A 19,977-nucleotide genomic window follows, 5' to 3' on the forward strand; every position below is an offset into this window, starting at 1 on the left:
ATTAATTAATTAAACCAAAGTCAAATTGGCGGTAGGCTGGTCACCGTTCGGCCAACCGGTCGATGTCTAGCGCCGAGCAAAAATCGACGTCGACATCGATGTTGGCAAAACTTCAACGGAAAATAGCACCACAAGCATGGAACAAACAACGACAACAATGCGAACAACATCCAACGGATGCAATGATGTCTTGGATGGTTGCCGTGATTATTGGTGTCATTAGCGTGATCGTTGCTGTTGTTGTCGTCCTCATCGACGTTGATTTCGTTGCAAGAGCATGGCCAATGGAACCAACCGCTCAAGGATGATCGTTGGTCAGTCGACGTTGGATCTTTGCAACCACAAATATACAAAACGCAATTGAAACACCAAAAACAAGACACTCTATGACAAGCCAATACAATGAAATAAATTTTTCACAATAACTACAATAGAATAAAATTACTTTTGCACCAAGGATTCAAATGGATCTGGAGCAGCTGGACAAACACCAGGCACGTTCTGGTCAACCAAGTAAAAACGCTTACAATAACAGCATTGTTCCCGTTGGACGAAATCTTTCAACAAGCCCTGAGTATCTTTTTCTTGCTGTCGTTGTCGCTGTTGCTGCTGCTGCTGCTGCTGCTTTTGTTGGTGTTGGTGTTGCTGATGATGTGCTGATGCTGTAGATGAGGGTAAAAGAGGCTTCAACACATGACCAAATGATGATTCACATCTGTTCTGCTGGGATAACGTTGACAAAGAGGTATCAGCTGAACAAGTCTGCATTGTCGAAACCGTCGCGTAACAGTTGGACGACTGACAAACACTACGACGATGATAGTGACCGCAAGAGATCAACTGTTCACCCAAGGATACGCAATGTTTGGCGCAATTTCCGGATTTGCATTTCTTTTTGGACATGCTTCTACTTGGAAAAAAATCCTAAAACCAAAATCAAAAATGTGAATAAGAATAATAAAAAATAAAAAAAATAATAAATGAAATATTTACTTGACTAGAGGAGCTGTGACTGTTGAACAATTTCAAAAAAGCACGTCTCCTGAACGATGATTTGCCATTGGTTTTCAGCTTCGCCGCCGCTGACTCTGCAGCATTGTTGCTTTCTTTGAAGCTGACCGCGGAAGCAAAAGAAAACGGATTCGAAGCAAAAGGTGTCGTGAACAAGCGTCCAGTGCAGGATGACGATTTTCCAGCTTCGAACGTGCCCGTCATTTGCAGCGCACTGACCGATGGCGACGTCTTCAACGGATATGCACTGCATGCATTCTTTGCGGACGGGCCGGCATTGATGGAACTCTGCGATCTGCACAACGCCGATTTCGACATAAAACCTGGAATACTGCGCACCACCGGATAACGTTGAGCACCTGAGACTGGAGGCTCGCGGCCAAGAGGTAATTCAATAGGCTTGAAAAAGTGCAAAATGAACCAGACGATTAATACTAGGTAATTAACAATAATTAATGAACAAACCATGAAAACGTCGTCTTCGAGTTCATCTTCGAAATACGATTCTCCAGAACCTAAATCATCAAATTTCAATATCCTTCAATACAATTGCAATAATCCTAAAACACTACACTACATCGAATTTTCACATTTTTTACATCATAAGATATAGTGAGATTAATTACATAAACGACAACTCGGCAATATCTTCACGACATTAGCACAAATTACGCTATTATTAATCACTTCTGTCTGCTTATCAGTAAAACAAAAGAAACTGCACAAAGCAAGAAGAAAGAAAGAAAGAAAAAGAAAAGCAAACTACACATGCATCAAAATTAATTGATTCAAATTGCACCGTTAATTGACTTTTTCAAAAGAAGTGAAATAAAATTTAAAAAATTTACTTCTTCAAGCCAATTTTCGATAGCTGAAATCTTTAAATGCTTCAATATATTTTATCCGATCGATACAACAACTTTCAATTAAACGTTAAATTTCATTGTTCATTTAAAAGTGAAACTTAAATTGCGCATGTTTAAAATTCTATAAAAAAAAGAACTCACAAAATGAAAACTGAACAATAGCTGCACCGTAAATAAACCCAATAACATCGGTGGCTAGCAATTTCAAATGAAACATTCAAACAAACTGTATTTTATAGCTGGTTAGCTAGCAAGCTATAGATATTGCGTGCATAGTGAAGCTTCATCAATTGCATATATATGCAGCAAGAACTGTAACTAAAACCTACCGTCTTCCTTGTCATTTACAAATCTTTGAAATTGTAAAAATTAAAATTGATTAAAAAAAACAAACAAAGCGTGATTAAACTAATTAGAAAACAAATACGCTTGTAATGAATACTTATTTGAAACAAAAAAACATCCATTTCCTATACAACAAAAGATATGTGCACGACATGTGGAGAAATAGATTAAAAACTAAAGAATTATAATAAATCAGATCAAAAAAAAGAAAAGAAAAAATTTTTTTCATATAATTACTAGATTTGCTTTGACGACTGACGTGTTCTACGGCCTTCTGCAACTTGCATCGAAATTTGCAAGCATCAGAGCTAAGCAAAAACTTCAGCCCGAATCGGTTGGAGCCAATTTGCCATGATTGGAATGTCGGCATCACTTGGTACGAGTTGACATCACCCGGAAGACGGAGATGAAGCAAAACCTAGAATGAAAAATAGCAACAAAATTTTTAATTGCAATTTGAAATGTTAATCGACTGAAGCAAAGGAAAAAACTAAAGAAAAAATAAGCATGATTTATAATACTTGATAAGGTAATTAATTGATGCTTGTATTTTCGTTCAAATAAAACATCATATACAAACACGCATCTACAAACCAATCACTGCTGATATAATATAAATAGCATTGAATGCGAATGCTTATAAATTGTTTTAAAATAGTTTGCAATTTTGAATAATCTCTAAGATGAAGTAGAATGAATAAACAAACAAAACAAATAAAAAGGCCATATAGAAAAATGTTTCAAGATTTTAGAAGAAATTAGAGAAATTCGATCAAGTAAAATTTCCCTTTCACAGTGGAAAACGATCAATTGCTAAATAAGTCGCCCTGGTCGCGCTGAGCTAATCAAATCACGTCAGACCGGAAAGCGTTGATCAGACAAGCTGGCTAGAAATAGCTTTGCTTATTTCACCTTATCCACATGCCATCGCATGTGAACATCTTGCATTCGATTGTAAAATTGCAACTTTCAATTGGTGAAATGAAAAATTTTCTACAAAACCACAAAACTCCACACTGACCACGCCCCAGTCCCAGAAAAACCATGAACAAAACCCATACAAGTGAGACATGGAAAACATTTTTCACAACTTGAATCAATTTATCAATTAAATAAATTATAAATAAGAAAAAACCAAATTATATTCGACAGTAATGTTTCATCATTTCACTTCTTCATTCATATGTGACCACAAGAATGGAAAACAATAAAATATTATTTTACATATAAATTAAGAAACGATACATACATACATATGAAGAAAAGAATTTCATTCAAAATTGACCTATTAAATCAATGTACAGCAATATCCATTAGCGGGCCAATTGAAATTGTAAAACTTCACTGAGCCAGAAAATTGCAGACTATTTCTAGAAGCAACTAATCAGCCTGCCGCCTGGCCCAAAAAGCACTTTACTGGAAGAAAAAAAAGGTGACAAGGTGTTGCATATCATTAAACATGACAATACAGCTCAATAAAAAGGTGAATTTTGTAAAAAGAAAAAGCACAACAAAGAGTTCAGTTGGCCAAAAATGTATTTATTCCATTCAATGGAAAAAACCTTTCATTCATTCACAATTCAACTAAATTGAATAGCAAACATCTGCTCCACTGACAACAACTATTCTACTCGATTAGAATCTTTATCAAATATCTTATAATCAGTTTCATAATTAAGATTTATTATCCTTATGAATTTATTATTATTTGGTACCTTTCATTAAAGTATAATTTTTGCATTTGTAATTTGTATATAATCATAAAAAGCCTTTGCCAGGATCAACAATAAACAATGACTGCACTGCTTGCACAAATTAATAAATAAACTCTTCTACCAAAAGCATTTTCAAATTTGACTGCATTCCTGAATCGTGTTGATAAATTACAAATTTATGAAATTAATCATTTCACACTGACAAATGCATTTTTCCATGCCAGCTTTGAAAAGTTTCACAGAAGAGAATAGAATAAAATAAAATAAATTAAACATAGTCTATTCAGCTGAAGCTAACAGATTGAAAAACCAAAAGTGCAACCCAGCTATGCTTTGAAAAATTAAATCTAATTATAAACGCGACACCAAACAGAACAAAAACACAGATGAATAAAAAATAAAAACAAATTCAAGCGTACCTTTTTATCTTCAATACGCTTGCCACTGATCCAATATTCATATCGGATACCACTGACAGACAATGGTCGGTATCCGTTGCATTGATCACCTTCGGTCGACCCGCGCTCCGTGTAGCCGTAGTGCAACTTTTGTTTGATGCTCAATTCGGACAAGCCGCCACCTTCCAAAGGATACCAGCCACAGTACTTTTCGTCCCATCCCATAATCTGCGCAGGCACCATAGTCAAAGTTTCACCGGCAGAACTGAAATAATAATTTTTAAGTGATAAATAAAGCAGAAAGAAAAAAAAAGAAAAGCAACAAGTAGGAGTAACACAATTTGAAGAGGTCGGTCAATTAATGCCGACAGTTGATATATATCTATATATATTTCAATGTATTTATTCTGTGTCTGTGAAGATAAGAATTATAAAAAAAACTTGGGAAAAGAGTTAAATTTCTAATTTTACCCGTCAAGTGTTGCTGAATCAATCATGTGTGAATGAAGTGAAGAAGGTTCATCGTTTGGCTTTTCCAGTGGTGCGTTTCCGCAGATGAATGCTGTTGGCCGTCAGAGGATGGGAACTTTGGAAAAAAAAGTGGCCAAGCAAAGGAAGAAGCAAGAAAAAGTTGAACAACACAAACAACAACAAAAACAAAAAGTTGGGTTTGATTTCGATGCTCCTGTTTTCAGAGCGAAAAATTAAGCGCCCGACTAGCTCTAGCAAGCTTCTGCTTGGACGACCAATCGCCCAAGCAAGCTAACGAAGCGCAAAATCGAACGGTGAAAATATATTCCATTCAGCAACACCAATCGCGTTTGCCACAACTAAACGGAAGCGTGAATTCTTTCCATTCATCGAATGCGCCCAGCCTCGATCTCATTCATTCGTTTCCTCAGTCAGCATCGGCTTTTTCCTCACCACACGAACGAACTCAGATCAGAGCGATCAGAAAAAATCGATCAATCGACCTCTGTAAGCTCTCAAACAATTAACAACAAATCCGAGCCAGTGCGGCAAAAACCACCAACTCTTAACACCATTCACTCGCTCGCTGAACTAACTATGCAAAACGACGACTCAATGAAATACTTACTGTACAATAATAATCAAGGTTCACAAAAGCGGTAACTCAAAACAACCCATTTATATGTGTAATATATTTTTCATTTATATTAATTTCAAAATAAAATTCTATTAACAACTGCAACTTTTTATAATTAAATTTTTTCCCCATTCTTAGACATACAAATGCAATCATAAAATACAGTAAGAATGAGAAATATTTTTTCAACCATAAATGTGTCAAATTTTATTTAAACCAGTTTCTTGTTGTTAAATTATGCCAACTAGGACTTTTTCAAGATGCTAAATTTAAATATTTGTTTTATTACATTTCACAATTAAAATGTGATCACCACTTCGATGAGTTCAATTTTGATCATCTAATAATGATAATAATGTTCCAATTGTACAATTGAAAATTCAAAATTCAATCTTTTTCAATAAATGTAAACTAATTTCCAAGTATAGAATGCCAGAATGGGAACGGTTGCGCAAAGAGTTTGAAATATTTTTACAGTTTCAAACAATTCAATGTTGAGATCATCTGCAAATACAATTTATAGCAATAGAACATCGGTGAAGACGTTCGTTAGCAAACACAGATAACAGTTGCCGTAATGAATAAACAAATCTCGGATGATGGACACATTAAAATCTCTTTCTTACACATTACAACAGGATGATGTTGGAGAAATAACTGTGCACAAAAACAATGTGCTTCTTTCTCACTTTGTTTTATGAAATGAAGTTCGCAGTAAAATGACTTCGAAATATCAAAAGAACAAAACAAAAAATATTTGAATTGACATGTTCTTTGTTTTTTCCTCGCTTTCATCTGCAGCTGTTTAACAGAGAGAATCGATCATTTATAATAATAACTGAGCTGAGCAATTCATGCATTTATTTCAAAGCCTCATACAGACGACGTTGCTGAACGAGTGCTTTTCTCCCAAGCAAATCGAATCACTTGTTTGCATAATTCGCTGAAAGCAATTTTAATAAACAGCACGCAGAATGCGAGTTGTTTGAAATTTGAATTAAGCTCTGAAAGGAGAAACTTTGAAAAAAAATGAAAAAACACATTCACAGCGCAAATTATTCCACTCCACTTCACTTATCAATATGATTTTGTAATTGTAAGCTTCAGCTTGAGAAAAACATTTTTCAAATCTAATCATAAAAAACATTTTCCTTACCCAACCTGTTCATAACATACGGCGGTGGTGAAAAATTGACGAGAATTACATATACTAAGCGTTAACAACATCGCATTTTTTTGCATTTCAATCAAACACAACAAAACAAAACAGCGCACAATAAACGGTGTCTAATTATGCAAGCAAGGTCTGACTATCGTAACAAACTGATGGTTAAGAATAAATGACATTTCTGTTCAATATTTTCTCATAATGCGTTGTTATTTCTAAAAATAATAAAATGATAAGTGATATTACAGTTTGAAATAATGGAATAAAATACCAAACTCTGTTAAATGGAACATATTTAGTTTTGTTTCTGATGAATTAATTTATCCATTTGTTGCTGCTGACTGTTTCTTCAGAAAACGATACAACAATTCTACAAAAAAAAATCCATCCTGCAAAATGTTCAACTAATTATCAGTATTCATCGCGGTTTCTTCATCACTGGTTGTTATTTCTGTTTCAGTTCTTCATCTCGCTATTCAAGTTCAAAAATTTAATAAACAACTAAATCATCCATATTACACTGAAAAACAAGAACACGTTGGATAATTTAAAAATAGAAAAAAAGACGTTTCTGTACTCGTCAAAATTCTTCACAGCCAAAAGCATGAAAAAGAAAAAAAATTTACAAAATACAAATCGATAACATGCGACTGAAAAGTTATTATGCAAGGCTGCAGAAGACATGGCACGAGCAAGAGCACAAATATATGGAGAATAATTAACATAAAAGAGAAGAAATAAATGGCTAGAAATGATGAACCGGCAAATCTGACGTGCTTGCATCGTTTTTGTCAATGTCACCACCGACCGACTCCAATCGGACTGGAGCAGCGCTAGACTGGATCAACGTTTGTTCAAGACGTTTCTGTGCCGCTTCCAATTTCGGCATAAATATCTTGATCAGTTGCTCTTTTTGAGCTTCCCTCAGTTGACCATCTTCCAGTATCTATATGTGAGAGAAAAAAACAACAACAAAAAATATATTTATAAAATCATCATGCATATATATATATATTCGTGCACAAAATGAAGCAAAGAAAACTTAGCTATAATACCATGCTGAATGCTTGTTGGACTTTGTCTAATGAAACCATAAACTGTTCCACACTCTCTTTACAATGGTCTGCCATTCCTATTGAAAAAAATGAATAACAAAACTTATTTTCTAATAAATCGAATGTCATTACTTGACAAATGCGGGTCGTCGATGCTATTCAGAAGGGTTCTGTTGCATGTGGACTTTATCTCATCATTATTTACAGCAGAATCAGTATTTTCCAATACTCGGCCCAAATAATTCATCGACCTACTGGTTGACATTTTTCTAGTGTTCTCAGCTGGGCTGTTCCTAGTCGGAGGCCCAAATCTAAGCGACGCATCCTTGGAAAGGCTGCTTCCACTTTGTCTTCTCGGAGACGAGTAGCGCATCATTCTCATCGTAGATGCAGAAGTGTTGACAACGTTGGTAGTATCGGAAGAATCTTCAGAATCCACAGACGGTCGTTGGTCAATCATACGTCGGCTGGCAGTTCTCATCTGATTTACTTTTTTCTGAGCCGGTCCAGCGCCGAGACGGTGAAATTTGGGCAATGTAGTCGAACGACTGTAATTTTTGGGCGACGATGTTTCGACGTTTCTCTTCGAATTCTGAAAATCTTGCATCGTCTGATTCTTCTTTGGAGAAAACGCTTCATTAACTTCTTCCATCATAGCAGTTAGACAGCTAACCGATCTGGCAAAATTTCTATGGTGGTCCAACAAATCAGATGATGGATCAAGTGATGCGTTCGAATCACCATGACGAAGATTATTCGACGACAGAGTACGATTCAAACTCGAGCGCCCTCTGCCCCATAACAATGAAAGATTTTCCTGAGATTTGCGCAGTCTATATACACAAATGCACACATACAAACACCCACACGCACACATTAACACATACACAAATGCAAATCTATTCAAAAAACTTTTCAAAAATATACCTACCGTTCTCGAGCTTCCGATAGCTTTTGCAACGTGCTGGTGACCCGAGGATCAGGCGTTGAAAATTGAGCCAAACATGACAAACTGGCACTGCTCTTGAGAAAAACTGAACCTGGATAAGAGATATTAAGACGATCGGATCTCCATGCGGCAGTTGTGGACTTGAGCGAACGTCTAGGCAAACTGAACACACTATAACTGGGACTGGGCAATGGTCGACTAAAATGAGCAAATTTATATGCATGTACAGCATTATGCATTCATCTGTTTGTTACTTCAGTAAAGAATTCAGTGCTGGAAATGATTCTGGACTCATGCAGCGAGCATGCAATTCACTTTGTTCGTAGTTATCAGCTTAAAATATTATTAAAACAGGATAATGCTTTCGGAAAACATGAAAAATGGATAAACAAACACCTACGTTTATACATCAGCGCAGACGGATAAACAGGCAAAGTAGAGTGCCTTTCTCTGGAATAATTTATTGAATTGCTTGAAGTGGCAGGTGAAAATTTGGGCGTCACTTCCAACGTAAGCGCTGTATGTAAAAAGTAAAAAACAAATCATATACATAACAAAAAAAATAACAACAGAAAACTGAGAAATGAAATAAAGAGAAATTTACGTTTTGACAACTGCACCAACCGACTGGACAATGGCATATTAGCAGCTGGCGAAGCAGTCTTGTCCAAATGAATGTTGCTCGCAGAATTCCAAGTAGCTCTGGGCGTTTTCCTCATTGGCTTTGGACTGGATGTGGCTTTTGGCACAGGCGATCGATCGGAATCGAATCTTCCGGCAGATGACCATCCTGACAAACTAGAAGTCTGCGACGAGGATGTACTTGGTCTTGACAAGTGATCATTCTGTTAAACATTTATTTATTTATTTATTTATTTAGCGCTTTAAACATGAATAATCAACAGTACTAGATGCAATAAACGATTTCCATTTGATGAGATCTGGGTATCTTTCCACAGTTCTTCAGTCGGAGGTCGAAATTTTCTAAAATTACATTGTCAAGCAAATATTAACAGATGAAGTATTAAAGAAAAAACATCAAACCGTTCAGCAGAAGCAGTCTGATTGAAATATTTGTTCGTCAAACTCTGCCTTCTAACTGAACCTCTGCGCAAAAACTGCGTATCATTGTTGCCCGACATATCATCCCTATCTGTAAAAAGAAAATAAAAACAGAATGATAATAAAGCAACTGACTGTTATTTACGGCAGTTTGAAGAATCAGAATAAGTAACATTTCATACCGGATAACTGCTCATATGCGGCTTTTACCATTTCAGAACGGCGCTTATTTGGCATAATACTGGAGCCATTTTTCTGTTCAAGTTCAATGTAACCAGATAGTTGCTCATCATCACTATCTGGAAAAAGCAAAACAAAACTGATTAGTTTAATACTTTTTTCAAACAAAAAACTATCAAAGAATTCGCCTAATAGTTGCCTTAACAGCTTATTATATGACAGCTTAAAAATTAGCTTGATTTTCCGAAAGCCATTTGCTTTTAACATAATAGACATTTTGAAAATTTTTTCCAACCAGTCGCAGTAATATTTTCATTATTACCAACGTCGAGCTGATTAGGTAATGAAAATTTTACACCACATTTGAATGTTGCTGTTATTCATTTTTAGAAGACAACATTTCATTAAAACCAATAAAAACATTCCCATTTATCATAAAATGCAAGAACAAGTAATAAAATAAAGCAAAAAAGAACCATTACATCTCAGTAGTATATTTAAAAGCAAAACTGCACTGACTGGAGGCAATTATTTCTTACCTTTCGCATCTACTGTCCTTAATTTCAATAAGCATACTAATGTTTAAAAATGAAAAACACAAATTGCATAAATCAGCAAATAAAAATTTTTTAAAGCAACAAACCTTGTAAACTGAGACCAACGGTTGAATCAGTTTGCTTCAATACATCTGATCTCGCAATTACGTGAAATTCACTGAAAAGCAAAAAAAAGCATTATAAAACTTGCCATATATATATATATATATATATATATATATATATATATCATTTTGTTAAAAAAAACCTAATCAACATCATCAACTTACTCTTCTTTACTGGGAACAACACTTTCTGGTGATTGCAAGTATATGATCTGTGTAGAAGACTCCATCGACCGTGACTGTTTTGACATTGCCTTCTGCAAAGAAAACAAATCATCAATAATTATTAAAATTGCATTGGTAAGTCATATTGTTACATTTGCTGTAAATTTAGAATCATTCTCTTCAAATTCTTGAAAATTTTGATCATCATCATCAACATCATGACCGTTATCACCAACTTCTAGTACTTCTTCTTCTTCTTCTTCTTCCTCTTCCTCTTCTTCTTCGAATTCTGATTCCTGTTCTACAGTATTCTTTCTCTCAGGATGTAAATTAGCAATATTTGGAACATGTTCATTGTAAAGCTTAACAGAACCAACAGTTCGACCACGTTTCGCTAGACGAGCAAGTATCTTTTTTGTCAACGAAGGATGAAGATTCCAAACAAATATACAACTGTCACCGGAGACTGAAATCAGTCGTCTACAATCGCCAGTAAATTTGACGCCAGTAATTAGCTCGCTGTGACCATGCACCGCGGCCACGCATTCACCACCATTCAATGTGTCAAATATGCAAATGGTTTTGTCACTGCAGCATGTAGCTACAAATGTGCCGGATGGATCGAGTTCAATTTTAATCACCGTACCATCATCGGCCAGCGAACCCTTTATTGAACCTTTTGATTTGCCTTCGGCCAGGGAAAACATGCGTATTTGACGATCTTGACAAGCCGTGTACACTGTATCGCTAGTATCGTCTATGTCCATGTCGTAGAAAGTAGTTTGCCCAACAACATAGCAAGCTCGTTGAAAGTGAATATCACCGTTATCAGAGCAAACCAATCGTCTGTAGATGATGCTCTTGTCAGCTCCACAGCTCAACAAAACAAAATCATCACCAACTGAGGCCATTTTCAGCGCCGTGATGGAACTGCTGTGGTCGTCAATAGTACAAACCAACTGATAGCTTTGGTCCACGTCCAATACATGAAGCAAACGATCTCGACTCGCTGAGGCTAAAAAATATCTGCCACGTTTGCCTGGGCACGAGTACTCCAACGCTAATACATCCCCTTCGTGTGCCTCCAATTCTTGGAACAACACCAAATTGTTCATCTGATATATGCTAAAGGTAATATAAAGTTGAAAAAAGAAAAACAAAACAAAACAAATGAAATAACACTAATAATATAGAATGAATTAATCCTTTACCGAATGTTGCCGCTCCGATCTCCGCTAGCCAAATGAAGACAGTCCGGACTCACTTTCACAGATCGTACACCGCTCTTGCCATCCAATTGATATTCATTCTTATCAGATCCTTAAAAACATTTTTTCCTCCATTATTTCAGGAAAACTCACAAATAATTCAACCGCATTCTAACCAGCAATGCCCATCTCCTGATCGCGGAGGCAAGATAAATCCGGATCACAGTAAATGATTTTCATCAACTGTTGACTGTATATGTTGCAGTGGTACGGACAACCGACCAGTACCGTCTCTGCCGATGGCCAACAATCCGGCAAGTCCAAATTCCATAATCGAATTGTATCATCAGTACTGCAGGTGACAAACGTACCAGCTGGAACGTCCACCTTCGCGGTCTTGGAATCAAGAATCGGGCATGTGTCCACAGACCAAATGCTTCCGCTGTGACTGAGCATCGACGCCACTTTGCCCACACGCTTCCAATCCAAAACATCCCACACGTAAAGGCTGTGGTCGTTGTATACACAACAAAGCTGCAAACGGGCAAAAAAACGGTCCAACAAGCAGAAAAATTAAAAAAAAACCACAGATCAATACAAACCCTTTTATCTCGAATATTGTAAGCAAGTGCGATCACGTCTGGAAAACGACTGTCGGCATTCCGTGCAGTCATGTGACTTGCCGTCAGTCCCGCAGCCACGTCCACGCCCAGGTAATGGGGGCGTGGCATTGTACCAATGTAACGAAGTGTAGTGGCGTTGAAAATTCGTACTACACCATCCGCACACGCGACAAATATCTCCGCATCACCGAGACACATCGCATTGGCATTGCTTGTCTAGAAAAAAAATACTTTTCTGACCTATTGCATACTTGGCCACAGATTTCAATTTGAATTTAAAAATCAAACAAAACGACAAATGCTCCTCGACGTACTTTCAATTCAACCCATTTCTCGAGCATTCTACGACTGCTAAATTGACACAACAAACCCTGATGAGTGATTGCATAAGTGTTGCCTGCTAAAGCGCCACGACCACAGTGAACATCACGAAACTGATTGTTCCTCTGATCGGCCAAAATTGCCGACCTCCCCTGCAGTGGTATTGCATTGTCCTGAATTGTAAAATTAAATTTTAACCTTCGCATGATGGAACAAACACACATGACATTAAACAAATAATAATCAAAAATTCCCTTACATTTACTTTCAACGACATCTTGACACGTTCGAGGTACCAAAATTTAACATGGCGCACGCCAGCTGTAACAAAATAATCACCATTCTCTGAATAAGAGATTGCCATTACCTAAAGAATAAAAGCAGAAATACGAAAAGAAATGACAATAAATTTTGTTATTTATAATTAATATCTCATACTTTACTGGCGATTTTATTGCTGGCTACTTTGGTATTGCTTTTCCAATTCCAAACATTGACAACCATATCATGCTGATTTCCAACACTTACCAAATGCTTCATATTCGGCGAAAAGCACTAGAATAGCACAGTGTTGTGTGATTCGTAGCATTTCGTACAGAAAACTAGCCACTTACAACACAACTAATTCCAAAACGATGACCCGAAAATTCTGCTAACAGTCGATTTTCCAACAAATCCCAGACTCGCACAGGAGGATCATGCCCTGACTGATATATTTCAAAAATTGATCAAAATTACCATATTTGCATTATGAATAAATTTACTCACCTCGCCAGTAGCGAGGAAACGATCGTCCGGTGAAAAGGCCAAACAAGTGATCCCTTTTTTCGACGCACCAACAACGTGAGCTTGTTCATTTTTGTCAACATTGTACAAAACCACAGTTCCACTTTGAGAAAATATATTATTTTTCCAAAAATATTCCAAATTCAAAATATATTTTAAAAAACCGCATGCTTACCCTGCTGAATAGGCAACAACACCGTTGGAAGATCCATAGGCTAATGCAGCATTTGAATTGACCGTCAAACCAATTACACGGCTCAATGTCACCTGCAAGCAAAGAAAGAAAGAGAATAATCATCATCTGAGATACTTTAAGAAAAAAAGAATATATTTTTAATAAATATTCAAAAATAAAGTCGGAAATAGTACCTGAAACATTGCATAAGAGTAATTTTATAGACAACAATCACTTTACAAGCACTTAGCAAAACAAAGTCACCAATTTTAGAATGACCATTCACCATGGGAGACTGGTTTCACTGTATAACATAACAAATGCCTATCTATGCGCTTAATCTGTTCAAACCAACAAACCGGAATGCCAGACTAACAAGGTCAGAAGGTATGTGCAGAACAAAAATTCCAGAAAAAGACAAAGATATATATATATGTATGTATGTATATGAGAGAATGGCAACCATTTTTCCTTATTATTACAATCAGAATAAAGAAAATAAAAAAACAAACATCATCCAATTACTACAATAGATGAAAAATTGAATGAAATGTTAAAATTTCATTCAGTAAAATAATATTACACTGAATTGCACCTTTACCATGTAAATGAAATTGATGACCCTGCAGAAAACATTATTCACCACAAAAACACGGATACTATTTTGGCATAAATATTTCTCTGCATTTTTTAAAAAATAATTCTGCTACAATCACTGCTTGCCTCGCGTTCCAGTTAGTAAAATTAAATCATGTCTTTTTGTGCAATTCGCGATCATACAATTTTTTGCAATTGAAGTTACAGTTTTGAAACTGTTTGCATAGCCCGGTTAAATAACATAAAAGCTATTTTCAAATTAAATATTCAAAATTTCGAATCTTCAATAAAAAACAATCAACAATAAAAATGCAACGTATGTACATTGATTTCAATTTAAAAAAAGCTTACACAATTTAGACAAGTTTCAATATATTATTAAAATGGAAGATTACCAATCATACCAAACAAAACATTCCTCAACTACAGCATGAAATAGAGCAACTGTCGATTCATCCTTTTACTACATAATAAAACTTTCAGAAATGTTATACTTTAAGGTAATTTTCATCAACTGAATACATTTCATACTTGATTTCATTAAGCATTTATTGTTTGTAAAATTAAACTTATCAGCAAAACAATCGCTGTGCAAAAAAATCTACTCATATACAGTGATAAAAAATTATACGCATTTATAACAGACAAACAAAAAATGAAATAAATTTCAAGCTTTTTTACAAGTGCTCATCACATTTCAGATGCGCAGGTTCCTATTACCGTATGGGTGAAAAAGTAAATAATCACTCTAGGAATATTCAACTGATTATTTTTATTATGAAAATGAAAATTAAACAGCCAAAAATATACAAAATTATAAATTAATATAATAATCAAGTAATTAATATATACCAGCAAAAATAGAAAAAGATGAAAACAGTACACTCTATTATCTTCTACTGAGTTCTAAAAGCAAAACGGGAAGGAAACAAGCCTCGCTTGAAAAGAAAATGAAAAAAAAAAGAAATTCAACATCCATGTATATATTAGATCAGTGCTTACTTTGGATTTGTTCATTATAAATTATACAGAGTAGAAACTGAGTTGAGTGGAAATGAAAATGCAATTTTTGTCCAGAAATTAAGCTAACCTCAGCTGTTTGCACAAGCACAAATGCAGAGAACATGCCTGAAAGCGTCCAGCGAGCATTAAGCAAACAATGTGCTCTAATGCAAGACAATAAAATGTACACCGTTGGAAATTTAATGCAGTTCAGAAGACGGATAAATAGTAGCATTGTTGTGAAGATAATAAAATTGTAAGAAAAAAACAGTAACATTGAAGTAAGCAATACATTGAAAACAAAACTCATTTTTGCAAGTGAAAAAAAACATACGTCAGAAAACAAAGCTTATTCATTCATCGACAAACACAAACGGGCGTCAAAGCCGGAAAGTTTAATTTCATTGTGCATTGCAAAAAGGAAAAGTTATTGCAATAAAACAATTCCAATTTTTGAAATATTCGTCACGTTTTTCTATCAAAATATTTTCCTCAAAAAAAATCTCTTGAACTTTAAAAAATGAACAAGTGTCATGGGATGGAAAGGGATATTTTAAAAATGAGAAGATGAAAAACAAAATTAAATGGAAAATATTCCAAAGTATTTTACAGATAACAATGGTTTATCATTAGCTTGTTGGTCGCATACTTTTTTCTAAAGTAAATCGAAACTGGTCAACAGCACATCGAGTTAAAAATTTAGCAGTAGCAAGAACACTTTTCTTGAAACTAGTTCAAGAATGAAAATAAAATTCTTCAGAAATATTTATATGTAATAAATGATGCTCCATTTGTTTTACATTTTTGCTGCAGTAAATTCAATTATGTATCAACTGTGGATGCATATTTGCAATTTTTATAAGTTCCATTAAACAAACATAACAAGAATAAACTTTAAAAAAAATTATTTCGGAATTATTTGACAAATTAATCAATGAAACAAATAATAATAATGATGACTTATTAAAATGATAAATCTGAACAATACATTTGATAAGTAACAACATAAGAAGCATAGCAAAAAGTCAAGTCAAATTAAAAACGATGATCATGAAAATAATGACAGTATAAATATGCGCATTGGAGGGTCCAAATTCGTCATGTTTAACACGACTGGAATGTGAAATGAAAAACAGCTTTCACAAACATCCGCTGGTCAATAATGCAAATAACAATGATAACAAAAAGAAAAACCATACAAAACGTTCACTGCTAAAACTGAAGAGTTGAGAAGAATGTTTGCACGGGATGTACGGCGCGCCAAGAACCTGAGTCTTCCATTCCACTCAAGACGACCAGTTAGTTAGTTCCCCTCTTGAACACAAAACCCCTCTGAAATTAATAACCTATAATTGTGTGTAAAGAATTTTATTTCAAAGAAATTTCTGCTAATAAGTTCAGTACTGTATCATCCCATTTTATTGACCAACTTTATTATTGCAGATTGAAATTCCACTCAATTCAATTCAATTCAATATAAGATACTGATGTATTCCTAGAGGGGACTTTCATTTCTCGAAAAGAACTCTTCAAAAAAGTGAACAAGATTTCATCGCATGTTGAGAATCAATAACGATGAACAATATATTAACGAATGAGGGAGGAGGGGGAAATTGTCCCTACCCCTCGTCCCGCATTACTTCCAATGTCAAAATGCAATTTAGCAAAAATCATTTTTTTCACTTGAATTGTCAAAAAAAATCTAGCAAAGAAGCAAAGCAAAAGAAAGAACAACTGTTAGCCTTGCTTTGACAACAAATTGACTCAATGCTCAAAATAGACCCTCTCTGGAATAAATCATTGTAAACAGAGGCGTGTCAAGCATTGACTTTACACTTTTCGTCTGCCGAGTCAATAAAGTGCAAATATCATTAAAGAAAGGAAACGAACTCTGCACATCCACTTGACAAAGTGCCCAAATACCATCTTGAACATCTCAAATAAACTGAAGAAAAATGCATACATTCAACTGCTACATTAAATCATTTTAATGGACAATTTGAAAAATTATGCTTATGAATAAATTGACAACTAACTGAAAACAAAAAATGAAATTATTGCAAAAACTTGACGTATCCTCGTGATAGAGCAAACAATGCAGCATGTCAACATACAGTGCAGCATTTAGCACAAAATCAATGAGGTCACTTTCCCTACTGACGAATCTCACTCACGGAACAAATAAATATATAAATAAACAAATATCACCTTCTATTTGCCGTAAAAATAATAAATATGAAAAATATCCACCAAAAATTCATCCACAACTACAACACAATTACATAAAACACAGAAACGGAGGAAAATATTACACACAAATAACATTTGACAGAAAGATTTATGAGAATTTTTTTTTCAATAAATAGAATTGATATTTTAATATTGTGCTTTCAAAATCAGATTATGAAAAAAATGAAAACAACAAGAACAAGAGTGCTTACATTCCTTCCTGCAACGTTGTTCCGTTGCTCTCTGAGCAGCAGCTGGTACTGCTCTTCGGCATAAAGAAATTTACGACGCCGAAGGCGTCGTTCCATGGTGAATTTTTTCAAAAGTCAAAATTTGACCAGAAAAATATACAGTATGAATTTACAAAAAAAATAACAAATAAAAGTAAAATAAAAACAAAGAAAAGGGGGAGGAAAAGAAAAGGCTAAAATTGGTGGCTAGCCAAAAATATTGGCCACCAATTTTTTGCTATCATTCATCGTCCTCTTTTACAAAATGTACTCGTTGGTGATGTCGATGTCAAACAGAACCGCCTAGCTGTCACCGGATGCAGGTGGCGCTATGGCAAATTAGAACAAGTGTTCTTTGATAAATGCAATTCATTACTTCAAACAAACAAACAAACAAACAAACATATTAATAAATAAATAGTTAGATTTTAGTTTTCTGACAATAAAATTAAATTTCTTAAATACTTGAATATGAAAAAAAAGTGAAAAGTGAAAACAGAAAAGATGAAAAAAAACTAGATAAATATGCATAAATAAATAAATATTTATATACATAAATTTCATATGATATGAAAATTTATGTTTAATTTTTATTTCCAATAGGCCAGCCACAACGAGAAATGAAACTAGAAATGATGATTCGTCATGGTGGCTGGATGGCAAAAACCAGAACAGAACAGTCAATTAGCGGCTGCTTGCCCAGAGAAATTTGGCAAGCCTGTTGGCCGTAGCCCTGAAGGCAATGTCAGCTATTCATTCAGAACAGAATGCCAATGTGCTGAACAATTTAAACAGCAACAAGAAAAGCCCGGCAAAATCATTCTATCAATATGCTATCGTCGACGACGAAAGACCTTGGAAATTAAGAGCCAACGCCCAAGTTTAGGGCCAAAATACCCACCCCAACCGGCCTCATCAATAAGATGCGTATGCAATTCGGATGGCGACCGTGACCATGGGCACCGATAGCTGTAGAATTGTCCAATTAACCTCTTCAAATGAACATATAAACATTCAAATGTACAATGAATACAATAAAAATTCCACTCCATTGCTTTCTTCAACAATTCCAACAATAAATCAACAAAACATCAAACAACCACTATTTCATCAAACACTTTTTTCCAATATATTATAAACATATATACGTATTATTTCATTTCTCCTTAATGTTATTGTTTTAGAAATTTCAAATCAATTCTATCTACCATTTAACGTTAAATCCTCCAAACGGCACTTGTATATTTACTACTTTTAGATGATCGATTATTATGCTGTAGTGATTAACAAAAATTCAGTAGAGCAAAATTGACAAAACTACACACTTGGTAATCAATCATTCGTTCGTTTTAATGATTTATTATTCATACTCATATAAATGGTGAAGTTATCTAACTTTATCCATAAAAAAATTTTTTCTTTTATTAAAAACAGCTTCGTGCTTTTAAAAACACCATAATTATGTAGGCAAATTTCCATAAAATGCCATTGCACTGCTTGAAAATGAATAACAGTAGCAACAAGAGAAATTTGCCCGAACTAACTGCATGGGCAAGAAATCTTTATAAAAGCAATTTCAATAGTCTTCTGACAATTTCCTAGTACCACAAATTTGCATTGCATCATAACAAACACTCAACACTAACCGTAGTTTGATGGGGCGATCATTCAAATTTCGACGATCAATAACGAACATCGCCAACTGAAGCGTGTCGAGAGAAACTAGAAGCTGCACTTCCTCTTTTAATTTTAATTGAAATTCATCCATTCAAATCTGCCCATTTCGTCTATTTATTTTGGAAAAAAATTTTCCCACTTGCACATCAATAAAATCAATTACAATTTCACAGCAATATATTTTTCCCACAATTCTTCAATTTTCGTTCCAATAATAGAAATACAATTTAAAAAGAAAATAAGACGAAAATAATATGCCAGAAAAGATGAATCAGTTAAATTTGTGAAATTACACCACGAAAGCAACAGCTTCAAAAGCAGCCGATGATGGTTGGAAGTGAAAAGGAAGTAAGGTCGAACAATAACAAAACGTACTTTCTCAGTGAAAAGCTGAGAATAGCTGCCGGTGAATCATTTTACACCAAACATTTAAATAAACAGAAATA

General features: G+C 34.8%; 5 protein-coding genes across 5 annotated transcripts; 1 reads left to right on the forward strand and 4 right to left on the reverse strand.

The window, feature by feature from the left end:
- Nucleotides 1-20: 20 nt before the first annotated feature.
- Nucleotides 21-3,170, reverse strand: Tsp_06702 (sprouty-related, EVH1 domain-containing protein 2). Its single transcript, XM_003380496.1, has 6 exons — nt 3,135-3,170; nt 2,460-2,640; nt 1,477-1,526; nt 994-1,410; nt 446-924; nt 21-384 (listed from the first exon to the last, which is right to left on the reverse strand). The coding sequence occupies exons 1-6, from the start codon at nt 3,168-3,170 to the stop codon at nt 21-23; spliced, it is 1,527 nt and encodes a 508-aa protein (XP_003380544.1).
- Nucleotides 3,171-3,980: 810 nt separating this feature from the next.
- On the reverse strand, nt 3,981-4,832 carry Tsp_06703 (hypothetical protein). The gene is made up of 4 exons (XM_003380497.1): nt 4,807-4,832; nt 4,357-4,600; nt 4,248-4,268; nt 3,981-4,019 (listed from the first exon to the last, which is right to left on the reverse strand). The coding sequence occupies exons 1-4, from the start codon at nt 4,830-4,832 to the stop codon at nt 3,981-3,983; spliced, it is 330 nt and encodes a 109-aa protein (XP_003380545.1).
- Nucleotides 4,833-4,890: 58 nt separating this feature from the next.
- Tsp_06704 (integrase family protein) lies at nt 4,891-5,333 on the forward strand. The gene is made up of 2 exons (XM_003380498.1): nt 4,891-5,022; nt 5,238-5,333. The coding sequence occupies exons 1-2, from the start codon at nt 4,891-4,893 to the stop codon at nt 5,331-5,333; spliced, it is 228 nt and encodes a 75-aa protein (XP_003380546.1).
- Nucleotides 5,334-7,101: 1,768 nt separating this feature from the next.
- Nucleotides 7,102-15,705, reverse strand: Tsp_06705 (WD domain, G-beta repeat-containing domain protein). Its single transcript, XM_003380499.1, has 22 exons — nt 15,484-15,705; nt 13,797-13,888; nt 13,604-13,724; nt 13,450-13,542; nt 13,274-13,390; nt 13,095-13,202; nt 12,829-13,008; nt 12,494-12,730; nt 12,068-12,425; nt 11,948-12,003; nt 10,989-11,798; nt 10,684-10,775; nt 10,501-10,571; nt 9,860-9,976; nt 9,660-9,768; nt 9,240-9,413; nt 9,016-9,065; nt 8,870-8,948; nt 8,598-8,813; nt 7,872-8,565; nt 7,372-7,557; nt 7,102-7,131 (listed from the first exon to the last, which is right to left on the reverse strand). The coding sequence occupies exons 1-22, from the start codon at nt 15,703-15,705 to the stop codon at nt 7,102-7,104; spliced, it is 4,212 nt and encodes a 1,403-aa protein (XP_003380547.1).
- A 1,461-nt stretch (nt 15,706-17,166) lies between these two features.
- On the reverse strand, nt 17,167-17,932 carry Tsp_06706 (hypothetical protein). Its single transcript, XM_003380500.1, has 4 exons — nt 17,837-17,932; nt 17,604-17,662; nt 17,463-17,560; nt 17,167-17,330 (listed from the first exon to the last, which is right to left on the reverse strand). The coding sequence occupies exons 1-4, from the start codon at nt 17,930-17,932 to the stop codon at nt 17,167-17,169; spliced, it is 417 nt and encodes a 138-aa protein (XP_003380548.1).
- Between the last annotated feature and the right edge of the window lie 2,045 nt (nt 17,933-19,977).

This window comes from Trichinella spiralis (assembly GCF_000181795.1).
Source record: "Trichinella spiralis strain ISS 195 chromosome Unknown Scfld2, whole genome shotgun sequence".
Lineage (NCBI taxonomy): Eukaryota > Metazoa > Nematoda > Enoplea > Trichinellida > Trichinellidae > Trichinella > Trichinella spiralis.

What these genes read in the sequence shown, in the direction of transcription:
- Tsp_06704 (XM_003380498.1), top strand. Translation starts at nt 4,891, where the DNA reads ATGAATGCTGTTGGCCGTCAGAGGATGGGAACTTTGGAAAAAAAAGTG. An exon ending in GGTTTGATTTCGATGCTCCT is followed by an intron (nt 5,023 to 5,237) that starts GTTTTCAGAGCG and finishes TCGTTTCCTCAG; the next exon opens with TCAGCATCGGCTTTTTCCTC.
- Tsp_06705 (XM_003380499.1), bottom strand. Translation starts at nt 15,705, where the DNA reads ATGAGTTTTGTTTTCAATGTATTGCTTACTTCAATGTTACTGTTTTTT. An exon ending in GTTGTTCCCAGTAAAGAAGA is followed by an intron (nt 10,572 to 10,683) that starts GTAAGTTGATGA and finishes TTTGCTTTTCAG; the next exon opens with TGAATTTCACGTAATTGCGA. An exon ending in TGGAAAATACTGATTCTGCT is followed by an intron (nt 7,558 to 7,871) that starts GTAAATAATGAT and finishes TCTCACATATAG; the next exon opens with ATACTGGAAGATGGTCAACT.
- Tsp_06702 (XM_003380496.1), bottom strand. Translation starts at nt 3,170, where the DNA reads ATGCAAGATGTTCACATGCGATGGCATGTGGATAAG. An exon ending in TGCGATGGCATGTGGATAAG is followed by an intron (nt 2,641 to 3,134) that starts GTGAAATAAGCA and finishes TTTTCATTCTAG; the next exon opens with GTTTTGCTTCATCTCCGTCT. An exon ending in TCGAAGACGACGTTTTCATG is followed by an intron (nt 1,411 to 1,476) that starts GTTTGTTCATTA and finishes CACTTTTTCAAG; the next exon opens with CCTATTGAATTACCTCTTGG.
- Tsp_06706 (XM_003380500.1), bottom strand. Translation starts at nt 17,932, where the DNA reads ATGGAACGACGCCTTCGGCGTCGTAAATTTCTTTATGCCGAAGAGCAG. An exon ending in ACAACGTTGCAGGAAGGAAT is followed by an intron (nt 17,663 to 17,836) that starts GTAAGCACTCTT and finishes ATTGTGTTGTAG; the next exon opens with TTGTGGATGAATTTTTGGTG. An exon ending in ATTTTTACGGCAAATAGAAG is followed by an intron (nt 17,561 to 17,603) that starts GTGATATTTGTT and finishes TCCGTGAGTGAG; the next exon opens with ATTCGTCAGTAGGGAAAGTG.
- Tsp_06703 (XM_003380497.1), bottom strand. Translation starts at nt 4,832, where the DNA reads ATGATTGATTCAGCAACACTTGACGG. An exon ending in GATTCAGCAACACTTGACGG is followed by an intron (nt 4,601 to 4,806) that starts GTAAAATTAGAA and finishes TTATTATTTCAG; the next exon opens with TTCTGCCGGTGAAACTTTGA. An exon ending in ATAGCTGGGTTGCACTTTTG is followed by an intron (nt 4,020 to 4,247) that starts GTTTTTCAATCT and finishes CAAGCAGTGCAG; the next exon opens with TCATTGTTTATTGTTGATCC.